We start from the raw sequence: 14,661 nt of genomic DNA, 5'->3' as shown, positions 1-14,661 counted from the left end.
ATTCACTATTGTGACCTTTTATGTATGTGAGCAATTATATTTTCACCTTAAGTAAATATTTTTTGTAGTTATTGACTCTGTTGTACCTTTTGGTCATTTTATACTTTCTCAAACAATAGATACTAAAAATACAACTGTTATACTGGAAGAGTCCATAGGAAAAAAATGTTTCTTATAGGAAATGCTCCTCCTATTCAAAAAGGTTAGAGACCTCTGTCTTAAAGTATTTATGTGTATATGCATATTTGACAACTAATTATACACCCAATCACTTTCTGGCTTTTTCCATGACTAGATGAGCAAAAATATATTATAAAGAAAATAGTGAATACTGTGTAATTTAATTATTAGCTCATAAAATGTACTATTGTAAACTACTGTATCTTAGATTATTTCGGTATAGTTCATGGAGTATTTTTGTAACAATCAGGTTGAGGAAGAATTTAGAAAACTTAGTTTTCCTGTTCTGTCTACTCTTATCAAACCTACTTTTTGTGAAAATGGAAGACTTTTTTCTTTTAGATGAAACCAATTTGTGCACTAAATATATTCCCTAATGAAGATGAGTGAGGAAAGAACTTGTTGACAGGTCATGATGCCCTTTCTAATTTTGTTTTGCTCAGGATGCCCTTGAAATGCAGAGTTATAATTAAAAGTATTAGGCTATACTGGTCAGATGGAATTTATAGTGATAGAGTTATTAGATATTTGACTCAATACTGATTTTGATCCTTGAAGAGAATTATGACATCCTACTAAATAGGTTCTTTAAAAAAATGTACCATCTCTCCTGTGAAGAATCTTCATCTCAGGCTATAATGGAAATACTATAGATTTTGTAATCAAAGAAATCAGAGTTCAAATCTTCTGTACAATAGAACATGTGATCTTAGGCAAGAATAATTTCTCCAAGGCTTGATTCCTCCTAAAAATGTACTAATGTCTATGTTATGAGGTTCTCATGAGAATTAAATGGACTGACTTATAGACATTGTCAGTGTGGTAGTATGTTAATAGAAGCTTTTTTTAATAGCTCTTGTGTAATAATGAACATTTTTAATAACAACATTATGTATAAAGCAGAGTACTTAAGCTTAAAGTTCATCATTTCTATTCAAAATATTTATTTTATTTTATTTTATTTATTTTTTTTTTTTTGAAATCCCATGGACAGAGGAGCCTGGTGAGTTACAGTGTGAGAGAGTCATTTCCTAGGCAGGTTGATAGCGAGTCTAGGGGTCCCCAAGGAGAGAGGGGTCTGGAATTCTCATGGAGGAAGAAAGGACAAACTTTTTTTCTTTCTCCACATTCCTTAGGATTATATAACAATAATGTATCCTGCCTAAGGACAGTCTTTGGATTCAACAGAAGGTTGAATCCAAAATATTTATTTTAAAATGAATTGTCTTTTCACCTCTTTTACAGAAGTATAACTGAATTTTCAACATAAACTAAGAATAATATTGATGTGCTGGATATATAAGCCTTTACAGACTTTCATCTGATAGTGTTGGAAGAAGAAAAAAATATTTTTAAGGCATGAAGTAATACAATTTTTAGGGTGTTCCTATAGAACTGACACCATGATAATTACTCATTAAATATTTGTGTAGGAAAAGGAAGAAAATAACAGAAGGGCTTCTTAGAAGTAACTTATCAATAGGATCAGTGGTCTTCAGTTTTTGGAATTTGTGTTTAGCAGAGAAGTGAAATAACTAATCTATTGAATCATTTTATGCTAGTTTATGGGTGAAATGCATCAGGTTTTATTTCAGGTAATCTGTGCAGGGCCACAATTGTATTATGCCCTATTTTGTTCAGAATAAAGAGCCACTTCATGCAAACACTGAAGTGATTTATCCATGTCTGTTCTCTGATTCAAAGTCTATAAAATTAAATGCTGTCATAAAGCAAATATTCCATCCTGTATTCTGAAGTTGAATCTCATACTATATGAACCATATAAGGATATTTTTCTCTTAAACTTTTTCATTTTTGAGGGACATGAACATGCTTTAAAATATTGTATATTGTATGGGTATACAATAAGGAGTATACTTATTTAAAATGCATTTTAAATATTGTATTTAAATATTTAAATACTACCCTTGCTACTGTTATTTAAAATACATTTATGACCCTTGAGTACTCTATTAAATAGTAAGATATTGCTTTAAATACAAAATATAAAGTATGCACGGTAATGATTTTAAGTAGGACATGTTTATTTTTCAACATGTAACTGATAAAGTAGAATATGTCACTTTTACTTATCTTAAAGATATATATATATATATATATTTATTTTTTTTTTTTTTTTAAATTTCAGGATTTCAGGAAGGTTCTGCAGAGAAATGTTGTGGCTTACATTAGTCTCCACAGTCCTGTAAGGGGTAACTCAAGTCTCCACTCTGTTGCTTCACCATCTCTTCAACAACTGGTAGCTGAGGTAAGATGAATCACTTTCATAAAATGATTTTGTAAAACTGCCTTTTTCTCCGTAATCTGGCATTTCTTAATATTTTTATTTTTTTAAAATATACATGAGACTATCCATAAGTGTTTTAAGGAATGATTTATTCCTGACTTTTTATTGTCGTCTCTTCAACCAACTTCCTATGTTCTGAAATTCTTTATTTACTACACTTTTATGGTTATAGTTGTAGGTGTGAATTATACATCTATAGAGAATGTGTGTAAAAATGTAAATTTATTTCTTAAAAATTGAATTTAGTGCTTAATTCCCAATTCTGCCAATTTTGGCATGTTGTGATAAAATTGGTTACTTGGGGATTTCTTCTTCAGTTATGTTTTGAGTAAATGTGGGTCCTCTTCTATCTTTTCAATCATGAGGCAAGCCTCCTCATAGCAGGACCCATGTCTTTTTCCTAGAATATAATGAGAACTTGATTCAAGATACTTGGAAAGTATTATTTGAAAAAAAATTATGGAAAAAGAAAGCGTGTTTTTTCCTAAAAGTACCTTGAAAAAAATTCATGCCGTTTGTGATAATGCCTTTCTATAGTTATCTATTTTTTTTTTAATTTAGTTACTCCTCATCTGTTTCAAATAAATTTTTGGAACACATTTCCTCTTTTATGGGTAGAGTTCACACTTTTATTTCTGTACTCTTTCTATGACTTTCACCCAGATGACATGTGTTATGTCTAGAAATGAAAGCAATCATGCCACTACTCTTGGGTGGTTTCCTCCCAATTCCAAGGGCTAATGATATATATTAGAAAATGACCTTTTAGATGCCCACAGAGTTTGCAGTATCACAGACACTGAATTAGAAAAAGAGAGCGAGAATGAACAGTGCTTTGAATTAGCCACAATTCTTGTTTGAAATGTAATGCAAACTAACATTATATAATTTTCATAAAGTATTTTCTAGTTTAATAGGTTTCATTGACATTTCCGTATGTAGTGTAACAATGAAGACATTATGAAAGATGAAATAGATAAATCTGTATGTTTAAGATCAGCTAAACCCCAATGTGTGTGTCCTAAATCATATCCAGATCTGTAAGTGAGTCCCTCCTGCTCTTTTACTGCTTTGAATTCTCTGACTTTCTTAAATGCCTCGGAAAAAAGACTCAAGGGGAGAATCAGTTGTAGATGTCTCTCTTAGGAAGTTAAGATATTCCTGAGTAAGTAGGTTAACAGGAAGAAGACATTATGAACTCAAATATCCAGTTAGTTTAAAAATGATGTTGTTTCCTTCTCTTGTATTATAATTTTCCTATTTAAGAATCTTGAAAGATATGTAATCACTGACAATATACAAAAATAAACTGTTAAGGACTTTATAATGCTTAGAACTATCTACCTATACTAATGTTAACTCTAAAAAAATGTCTGCAAATATAATACTATTTCAAATGTCTTTGTACATGTCATAATAGAGGGCTTTAAAATAGTTTACAATCTAACCTAAAAGTCTGAGTATATGGCATGGTTTCCAATAATGACAGATGTATGTTCTTATTTGTTAGTAGAGGAAACATTTTGTTCTATATTTGAAAATAATTATATTAATACTAACCTAAGAATGAACTGGAATCTGTAATGAAAGAAAACTTCTTTCAGTTGAGATTGTGTGTGTCTCTGTGTGTGTTTTATAGAACAATTTGGAAGGGTAGTATTACCACAAGTTCAAACAAACCATGGCATAATCTAAAATAATGGGGTTTACTTACCTGTAGATATTTATGTTATTAATATAGAACAAACATATGATAATTCAAGGTATATTTGTATACAAAATTTTAATGTTACATTTTTCTTTAAGATACATAAGTGCCCTTAAAAATATAAAAGTCAAGAGAACCAAAGAAAACAAACATCAATAATGTGTATGATTTCGTTAATATAACACTAGTGGCATATAAAAGAAATATTTAAAATGTTCCTTTCAAAGAAAGAACTTAATTATAACATCAGGACATAATGTAACTTCACTTACAAAGACAAAAATATTTTATCAGTCTTTAGTATCTTTAAATATCATCAGTTTATTTAAATCCTTACCATATACAAATGTCATGTCCCATATAATCCAGTATAACTGCACCTCCCCTCTGCCCCACAATTAAGCAAACAGAACACATTCAGAATGATTCAACATGGAACAATATTTTCTATAAAGAAAGCATGCTGACTAAATTGAAGATGACAAAAGATTGTATAGAATTAAGTACTCTGGTATAGTAAGTACAAATTTTAGAAGACCTTGCTAAGTTCATGTGGTGGACATCATGGAATTTTTAAATAATTAATGTACAGCACTGCATTTATTTAAAAAATAGACACAATATAGGCTATTTTATTTAATTAGAACCTTGATAAATACCAAAATTATGAAAAGGTTTTCTTAAATCAAACACCTTAAACAGCTTAAATCTCGTTAATAATGTGTTATTCCAATCAAGAAAGATGGTAGACTTCTCTATACGTGATCCATCAGACAGTTTAGTAAGGATTTTTGCTTGTTTTTATTTAAGACTTACTATGTAAAATGAGGTATAATTTACCCTTATAATATTCTCCCTTCTTGTGTGTACACCTTGATGCTTCTTGACAAATATATATATTTATTTAAGCACCACCACAGTCAAGCTATACAGTATTCCTATCACTCACAAAAGTCCCATCAAATCACGTTGCATTCAGTCTCCTCCCTTCATCTCCAGTTCCTGGTAAACACTGATCTGATTTCTGCCCTTGGAATTTTGTCTTTCAAAATGCCATAAAAAATGGAATCGTTCAGTGTGCAGCCATTTGTGTGTTGTGTCTTCTCCATAGTGTAATGATTTTTAAGATCTACCCGTGTTGTTACATGTGCCAGTGGTTCTATAGCATCTTGCTAGACCTCTAAGAAAACAGTGAGTCATGACTAGGATGAGTGCAGTGACTTTGGACTCTGGTTTGATATTCTAAGTTTGGTTTCAGAAAATAAACTTTTTCCCTGGGGTTAGCCCAATAAAGTTGAACTAAGTCATCCTAAGTGAAAGGAATGATTCCATCCTAAGTGATGGAATCTTTCAAAGATTCAGAAATGTTTAATTAATCTTAATTCACTGCAGTGTTTAAAGGTTTTTCCTGGGATTATTGAAAACTTGATTTTAAAAAAATTGCCCAAAGAACAATGAAAAAATTGAAAGCTACCAAAGTTGGGCAATTAGAACATGAGAGTTCATTGTACTGCTCTGCTGTCTCTTCTTTTGGGTTTATTTAGAAATTTTCATTATAACTTGAAAAAATAATCTCAAAGTACTTAATTTTTCTAAGCTATAATGCTGATAACTAACAAATTATTTTGTCTTCTGAAAGTAGCAATAATCTGCCAATGACTTGCACATCAAGTGGTAATAAGGAGCAATAACCAAGGCTTTTCTATGGTCAACTTTTTCCAGAACTTTTGTAACTATTTTAAATATGCTTTTCTGTTCTTTTGTGTAATAAATATTTTTATAAAATAAAAATTATTAGTTCACTTAAAATTAGCTTATAAGTGTGAGAATTTAAAAACTACAAAATAGATATTAATATTTCTTTAAATTTCCCATTTAAAAATGAATATATATATTTTAAAATGATGAATTACCCATCTTTTGTGAAAATATCAATTTCATATTAATATTTTACTTAATATTGACATTTTATTCTGAAAAATATAGGGAAATAATTTTAAAATATTTTCCTGTAATAGTAATGCTAAAGTGTGCATTATAGACATCACAAAAGTATGTTAGTCATATGAAACAAAGGATTTTTGATAAAAATCTAGTAAAATAGTCACAAATTAACTTAGTTAAAAAAAAAATCTGATCTGCATGGTACCTTAAAGGATTCAGATGTGAATCTCCTAACTTTGACTCTGTGGTTGGTGGTCATTTGGATTTATATGATTGTTTCCAGTTTTCAGCTATAATGAGTTAGCTATTATTATTCTCATGGGTTGGTAGAATGTGTACACTCCTTTTTTTTGAATATTTATACAGAAGTGGAATTTCTAAGTCACCAGGTTGCCTTGTGTTTAACTTTAGTTGACACTGCCCAAGAGGTTTTCTCAGAGAAGACAATGGCACCCCACTCCAGTACTCTTGCCTGGACAATCCCATGGATGGAGGAGCCTGGTAGGCTGCAGTCCATGGGGTCGCTAAGAGTCGGACACGACTGAGTGACTTCACTTTCACTTTTCACCTTCATGCATTGGAGAAGGAAATGGCAACCCACTCCAGTGTTCTTGCCTGGAGAATCCTAGGGACAGGGGAGCCTGGTGGGTCCTCTGGGTTGCACAGAGTCGGACACGACTGAAGCAACTTAGAGCAGCAGCAGCAGCAGCAGCAGCAAGAGGACTTATACCAATGACACCTTATACCAATGACACTTATACCTTTTCTAAAGGACTTATACCAATGACACCTCCACCAACATGAACGTTTGAATGGTGCAGTTGCTCCATGTCATCTCCAACATTTGGTTCTATCATTCTCATGAATGTATGGTGGTATATTTGGAGGTTTTAATTTTAATTTCTCTGATGATTACTAACATTGAACACTTTCTCACATACTCTTTTTCTTATCAATTTGTCCGTTCTTCCTATATTCTTGATACAAGTCTTTTGTTGGTTATATATTGTGAATTATTCTCCCAGTCAGGGCTTCCTTCATAGCTCAGTCGGTAAAGCATCTGTCTGCAATATAGGAGACCTGGGTTCAATTCCTGGGTCAGGAAGATCCCCTGGAGAAGGAAATGGCAAGCCACTCCAGTATTCTTGCTTGGAGAATCCCATGGACAGAGGAGCCTGGAGGGCTACAGTCCATTGGGTCACAAGAGTTGGACACTACTTAGTGACTAAACCACCACCACCATTCTCCCAGTCTGTGGTGTGACTTTTCACTCTCTTATTAATCACTTTATTAATTTTTTATCAGTTTCTCTTTGTAAATATTTTATACAGCATTTATTGTTCCTGTATCTTATTGTGTAAAACTGGTGAATTTAGTTTAAATCTAGTATTGATGCTTAAGGAACATTTGAGAACTTTATAACCCACTATGCTGTCAACAAACATTGAGTCTTTGTTACATACATTTTTTCATTCTTCTGGCAACTATAGAATGTTATGGGGAGATGAGTGAAGTCCCTATACCCAGGTCCCCTGAATAAATAGGGAATAAAAGATCCTTTGTAAACATACATTTTCTTAGAAAAAAGCTCTTTCTTGAAAAAAAAAAATCAACTGACCCCTTAAATATTTAGTAAAGGATGTAAGGTCATTGACTTTTTATTAATAATAAGCAGTTTGCCTTCATGCAAAATAGGTTATAAAATTGAAGATAAGATTTCTTACCAAATAGTAGTTTTAAATATTAGGATGCAACACAAGCATATGCTCACTCTCCATACATATTGCTATTTCACCTTTGGTTTTTGAAATAATCTTTCATAGATCACAGAAAGTATTGATTTTGCCTTTAGAAAAGCAGAATTTGATCATCCATGCCTTAGTGTTCTGTGACTCTCAAGTAAATAGCGTTGAAACTTCTAAGAAGTTATTTTGAGGAAGGCTGAAGCATCCATACATATGAAAGTAGTCAATCTAGATATGTTCTGCTTAAATGTTGCTTTTGAAGTATGTGCCAGAAGCTTGCAAACCTAATGAAAACTAAACAATTGCATCAATATTGTAACTGTCCACAGAATAGACAGTGATTTTTTAAAAAGCCTGGAAAAGTAGCAAAGATTTGTTTATAGGATATGTTTTTTAATGTCTTTTTTTATATACTAAAAACTGTGCACCAGAAAATATAGTACATATATTTAATTTCAACTAAATTCACTAAGAGGATTGAGCCCAGAATCAAACTACAGTATGATTTCATTGTGGATACCCCCAGTCTGTTTCAGAGTTCTATAATGTGATAAATGTTCATAGAGAACCAAACTGCATACAACTGTTTCAGTTGTGTAGGGCACATCATAAGTAGATGAAGTGCCTCTCTTGCCCAGGAGTTTATGATTTTACCATGTAAGACATGTATGACTAACTAAAATATAGGGGTGATTGTCGTATGTGTATACTGGAGTACACAGGAAAGAAATCATTGATTTAATTCAAAATTATGCATTAAACAACAATGGTTTGCACAAAGTTTGAATGTACTCAGTATCTGTCTTTTCAGACTTCTGTATTTTGATCATGGAAACAAACTCTTTTATTGAACTACCAGTGTTTCTTTTCAGATCGCACAAACTGATGTTCTTTCCTATTTCTACCATCAAATCAAGTGTAATGTTGTTATGCGTCTGCTCTTTTCGTCTTGTGTTGAGAGGCACTGGACTGCCACAGTTGTGTCTGCCACGGTACTTGTGTGGTTGTTACTGACTGCTGCAGTGCTGGTTTGCCTTCTGCCTGACCATGCCCCTATTCTATAGAATATAAAAACAATGCGCAAGAGATATGTTAGCTGCAGAAGCTTATTGGTTCCATTCTTAAGAGGAGCCTGATTTTCAGTAACAGAGTTACTGATAAACAGTTTTTATCTTGCTTATGAGCATATACATGCTAGAATTAAAAATAAAATAAAACCCTAGTTTGCTAGGGCAGTCATAACAGAATACCATAGATTGGGTACCTTAAAAAACAAATTTATTTTCTCACAGTTCTGCAAGCTGAAAGTCCAAGATAAGGTACAGGTAGCATAGATTCTCCTCAAGCCTGATTGCTTGATTTGCAGCCAGTCACCTACTCACTGTGTCCTCAAATGGCCTTTTCATCACAATGTGACCATTCCTGGTATATCTCTCTCTTTTTATAAAAACAATTGTCCTATTGAATTAGGGCATCCACCTTATGATCTCGTTAATTAACTTCTTGGGCTCAGATGTGGGAAACCTCAGATGTGGGAAACCTCGAGAAGGGCATGGCTACCCACTCCAGTATTCTTGCCTGGAAAATTCCCCAGACAGAGGAGCCTGGCAGGCTACTGTCTGTGGGGTCACAAAGAGCTGGACATGACTGAGCGACTAATATTTTCACTTTCAATTACCTTCTTGAAGGCCTTGTCTCCAGTTACAGTCACACTGGAGATTAGATTTCAACCTCAGTTTGGATATGACATAATTTAGTCTGTATTACTGACCAAAACACACAGTGGTTGAGTACAGAAGATAGGGTGGTAGAATTGGAATAGCTGTTTTCTTCTCTCTGTTGTTGATAACTGTGATGGACAGTACTGAAACAAAACTTAATTTCTCTTCTTCTTTCTTTAAAATATGAGTAAAATTGACTCTTATTCTTGTACTGACTTGTCTTTTATGACACATGGTATAATTTTTGTTTTTATCTTTTATTTTTTAAGGAGAGATTCTTCGCACTCTCTGTTCACTATGAATTCCAGCTCTTTTAAGTGGATTCTACTTAATTTATCTTCCTTTCTGCAGTTTCGGCTACAAGTAGTCAACTTAAGTGACCATAAAGACCAATAAACTGATTTAAAACCCTTTCTTCCACTAATTTACCACTTCAATAAAGTCTCACATTTAAAATTGTGATTCTATTGGCAGGTTTATCTATCTCCTAGGTTTACAAGGTTTACTTTGTGTTAACACCAAGCAGTTCCTCCAGTTTATTACTGTTTTACAAGGTTTTCTGTTCAGGATACGCTGACAATTTGTAAATCCCTTTTTATTTAAATCTAGATATCAAGGGAAGTCTTACTGAGATTCTGGCTAAAACCCTGAATTTCAGAAGGCAGTTGATTTAAATATGTGAACTATATAGCCAAAGACCAGTGCAAAGAAATTGAGGTATTAAGAAATTTAGATTGAACATATTTATACAATCAGAATGAACATCACATTTTTAAAATGGCTAGAGCTGACTTACTTATTGTCTGTGACTTTTTGGACACTAGACTTCTCTACAGGACTCAAAGAAAAGACCATTTTACTGAGGAGCTCTGCTTAGTCTAAGAAGTTAGTGGCTCAGACAGTAAAATGTCTGTCTGCAATGCAGGAGACCTGGGTTCGATTCCTGGGTTGGGAAGATCCCCTGGAGAAGGAAATGGTAGCCCACTCCAGTATTCTTGCCTGGAAAATCCCATGGACCACGGAGCCTGGTCGGCTACTGTCCATGGGGTCACAAAGAGTCGGACACGACTTCACTTTCACTTTCACTTTATGCTTTGTCATTTAGTTGTATCTGACTCTTAGCGACCCCATGGACTGTAGACTGCCAGGCTCCTCTGTCCATGGGGATTCTCCAGGCAAGAATATTGGAATGGGTTGCCATGTCCTCTTCCAGGGGATCTTCCCAACCCAGGGACTGAACCCAGATCTCCCGCATTGCAGGCAGATTACTGAGGAGAGGTATTAGTAAATCATCATTGTTGACAAGTTACATAAAATTGTTTCACTTACACGGCATCTTTAATGCATAGCTATACATGTTAGTATTAAAAAAAAATAAACTTTACTCTGCTGAGTATTTTTTTCCCATCTGATATTTAATCTGTTTTAAAGACCTACCACTTATGCCATCAGTTAATAATCTGTATAGCAACCACAATAATAATGCTTTACCATTCTGACACATGACATTTTATGTAGAATATTTATGAGTAATGAAATTAGTTTAAACAAACATGGGTTTATTGTATTTTTTTTAATCACCTTTCAAATATAAGTACTGGGGTAATTGTATAATCTATTGGCACATACTTACCTTTGATAAGTTGAGTAAGTTATGGCTCTTTTGATTTGTTATTTCTCTTCCTCTTTAATTACATGTCATTCAGATATGCAGCATTATAATTCAACATTTGTGTGTACTACATAGTGATCACCACTGCAATTGCAGTTGTCATCTTTTCCCATACAGTTGACCTCCTCACTCATTTCACCCACCTGCCAACCTCCTTCCCCTCTGGTAACCACTAATCTGATCTCTGTATCTATGAGTTTCTTTTTATTTTATTTTTTCACTTGTTTTATTCTTTTAGATTCAACATATGAATGAAATCATATGATATTTATCTTTCTCTGTCTGACTTATTTCACGTAGTGTAAAGCCTTCAAGTTTCATCCATGTTGTCACAAATGTCATGACTTTTTTGTGGTTGAGTGATATTCCATTGTGTATGTATGTTACCAAGTCCAAATTCATACTGCTTGCTGCATGACTGGCCAATAAATTGAGAGATAAGTTGTTGGGGCAAGGTATACAAATTTTATTTGAAAAGTCAGTGGACTGAGAAGATGGTGGACTAGTGTCCCAAAGAACCAACTTTCTCAAGTTATAATTTAGATTTATTTATGCTAAAAAGGAAGGGAATATTCAAATGCAAACTCTTTTGTTCTTGCAGCTCTGTAGGTGGGTCTGATCACAATATTCCTATAAGCTTTCAATAATATAATTGTTATTTTCTATTCTGGATATTTTGTATCTCTATAAGAATGGAAAAGAGTTATACTTTTAAAGGTCAGAGCATTGAGAATGGGCCATGATGTGTTATTTCAGGCTATAGGCAACATTCTTTTACAAAGATGCAGAGCAAGCATGACTAAACACAAGCAACAGAGTACAAGGGTTAGAGCTAAAGGAATTTATCTGTTATGAAGTCAGGTTTGTCCTTCTTTATTATATATACATCATATCTTCTTTATGCATTCATCCATCAGTGGAGTCTAGGTTATTTACATATCTTCACTTGTTGTTTCTCTTTTTCAAGTGGCATGTTAAGCAATTTTTTCTATTGACAAAATATTGTTGATATGTTTGGACACTGTTTTGTGTAGTTCTTTAACAAAGTAATTTGTTTCTGTACATTAAATACAAATTATCTGAAAGAGAAATCTAAAAAGTAATGCCATTTAGGATAGCATTGAAAACAGTAAAGTACTTAGGAATAAATTTAACCAAAGAGGGGAAAGACCTGTACACTGAAAACTATAAGAGCTTGATGAAAAAAGGTAGAAGAATACACAACTAAATATAAAGATATTCAATGTTCTTGAATTGGAAGAATTAGTATTGTTAAAATGCCCATACTACCTAAAATGATTCACAGAGTTAATGAAATCTCTATCAAAAATCAAGTAGCATTTTTCCTAGGGGAAAAAAACAAAACAAAAACTACTGTACATTTGTATGAAATGACAAAAGGTATCACACTGCCTAATTTCAAGCCATACTATAAAGCTATAATAATCAAAACGGTGTGGTACTTGCATAGAAACAGGCCCATAAGCTAGTAGAACAGAATAGAGTCCAGATGTAAACCAATTTATTCGTGGTAACCTAACTTTTGATAAGGGTGCCAAGAACGTGTAATGAAGAAAGAACAGTCTCTTCAATAAATGATGTTGGGAAAATTGGATATTCAAATGCAAAAACATGAAGTTGGACCCCTATCTTACACTTCTCATAAAAATTAACTCAAGACAGATCAAAGACTTAAATGTAAGACCTGAAACCATGAAAATCCTGAAAGAAAACATAGGTAAAAATATTCTTGACATTAATCTTAGCAATCATTTCTTGGATAAGATATAAAAATCATAGGCAACAGCAACTAATATCAAGTAAATGCAAACTGAAACCACAATATCTCCTCACACTTGTTAGGACAGCTATTATGAAAAAAAAAAAAAAAAAGATAGTGGGCAACAAATATTGGTGAGAATGTGGGAAAAAAGGAAACTCTTATATGCTAGTGATGGAAGTAAAATTATATAACCATAGTGGAAAATAGTAACTAACTACCTCAAAAATTAAAAATTGAACTACCATGTGATCTAGCAATCCCATTTCTGGATATTCAATAAATGAAATCAGTATCTCTGAGAGAAACCTGCACTCTTGCATTTATAAACTTTATTTACAGTAGCCAAGATATGAAGGCAACTTCAATGTCCATCATCAGGTGAATGGATTTAAAAAATGTACATATTGTAATTTATTAAAAAATGTGCTGTATCAATACATAAAATAGGATATGATTCAGCCATAAAAGAAGAAAGAAATCCTGTCATTTGCAACAACAAGATCAATCTGGAGGGCATTTTGCTAAGTGAATAAGCCAAAAAAAGAAAGACAAATATTCTTTGGTATCACTTACATGAGAAATCTTGAGAGAGAGAGAATTCATAAAAACAGAAGAATAAAATGGTGTCTGTTAGGATCTAAGAGAGAAGGAAGTGAGTTTGTGTCAGTCAAAGCCAAAAATTTTTCAAATAAATTCTGAGGATCTAATATACAGGATGGTTCTTATAGTAATACAGTATTGTGTGCTTAAAATTTTTTAAAGTATTTAGGCATTCTCATCACACACATCAAAGTTATCTATATAAACTATGTAAGATGATAGATGTGTTAATTATCTTAATCTTGGAAATCATTTTGCAATGTGTATATACACATCACATCCTCAATTTGTACATTTTAAAAATATATAACTTAAAAATTTGAAAGAAAAAAATCTAAAATGAAAAACTAAATAAGCTCTTGGTAAAGTAACAAATGTTTTGACTGAAAAAATGGTTCTTTGAAACAAAGAAACTGATATAATAATAATGTTAAATAAATGCTTAAACAAGTAGTGTGTAAATGAACTTTGTTTTGAACTAATATTTTCCAGTGTGTGTTGTTTTATTTTTAAGCCTTTTTCCTAAAGGTGTCTTGTGAAAATGGCCACAGGTGCTGCTTTAAGCATACTTTATATGCACCTAAAAGTTGGAATTTTTACAGAAACTTACATAAGGGTTCAATCTCTTCACTTTGAAAATGAATGTCTTCAAATGGCAAGATCTACAATTTGCATACACTTTTTCAAAAAAGCATGTCTATATACAGTGCTGATAAGACTTGAAGGCACTGATTATTCCTTCCCTTTGATCTGTAATTTCACCTGCAAATTCATAGCCTTAAGTATCTTACAATTTGACACTAATCTCTCCACAGTTACTACTGTTAACTATATTTTCAGTTGCAAAGTTATAATTTTAAGATGAGGGTGATAAAAGAAATTGAACATCAGAAGAAATTAATCTATTTTAACTCTGAAACAACAATCTTCCTGAGGCAATTTTCTGTATATCTCCAAGGAATAAAGAAATCTTTTCCGTTCAGCCTAAGGTAGAATTCTC

General features: G+C 32.7%; 1 protein-coding gene across 5 annotated transcripts in view; it reads left to right on the top strand.

Moving 5' to 3' along the window:
• The window catches only part of NAALADL2 (N-acetylated alpha-linked acidic dipeptidase like 2), a 1,369,359-nt gene that overhangs the window by 939,687 nt on the left and 415,011 nt on the right, over positions 1-14,661 (top strand). For all 5 annotated transcript variants that reach the window (XM_070802872.1, XM_070802828.1, XM_070802665.1 and 2 more), the window contains one exon: positions 2,330-2,449. In XM_070802872.1, the coding sequence (XP_070658973.1) occupies positions 2,330-2,449 (120 nt within the window). The remainder of the gene's footprint in view (positions 1-2,329; positions 2,450-14,661) is intronic.

This window comes from Bos indicus, chromosome 1, assembly GCF_029378745.1.
Source record: "Bos indicus isolate NIAB-ARS_2022 breed Sahiwal x Tharparkar chromosome 1, NIAB-ARS_B.indTharparkar_mat_pri_1.0, whole genome shotgun sequence".
NCBI classification, from domain to species: domain Eukaryota; kingdom Metazoa; phylum Chordata; class Mammalia; order Artiodactyla; family Bovidae; genus Bos; species Bos indicus.
The sequence above is the reverse complement of the archived record's forward strand: the minus strand, read 5'-3'. Positions and strand labels throughout refer to the sequence as shown.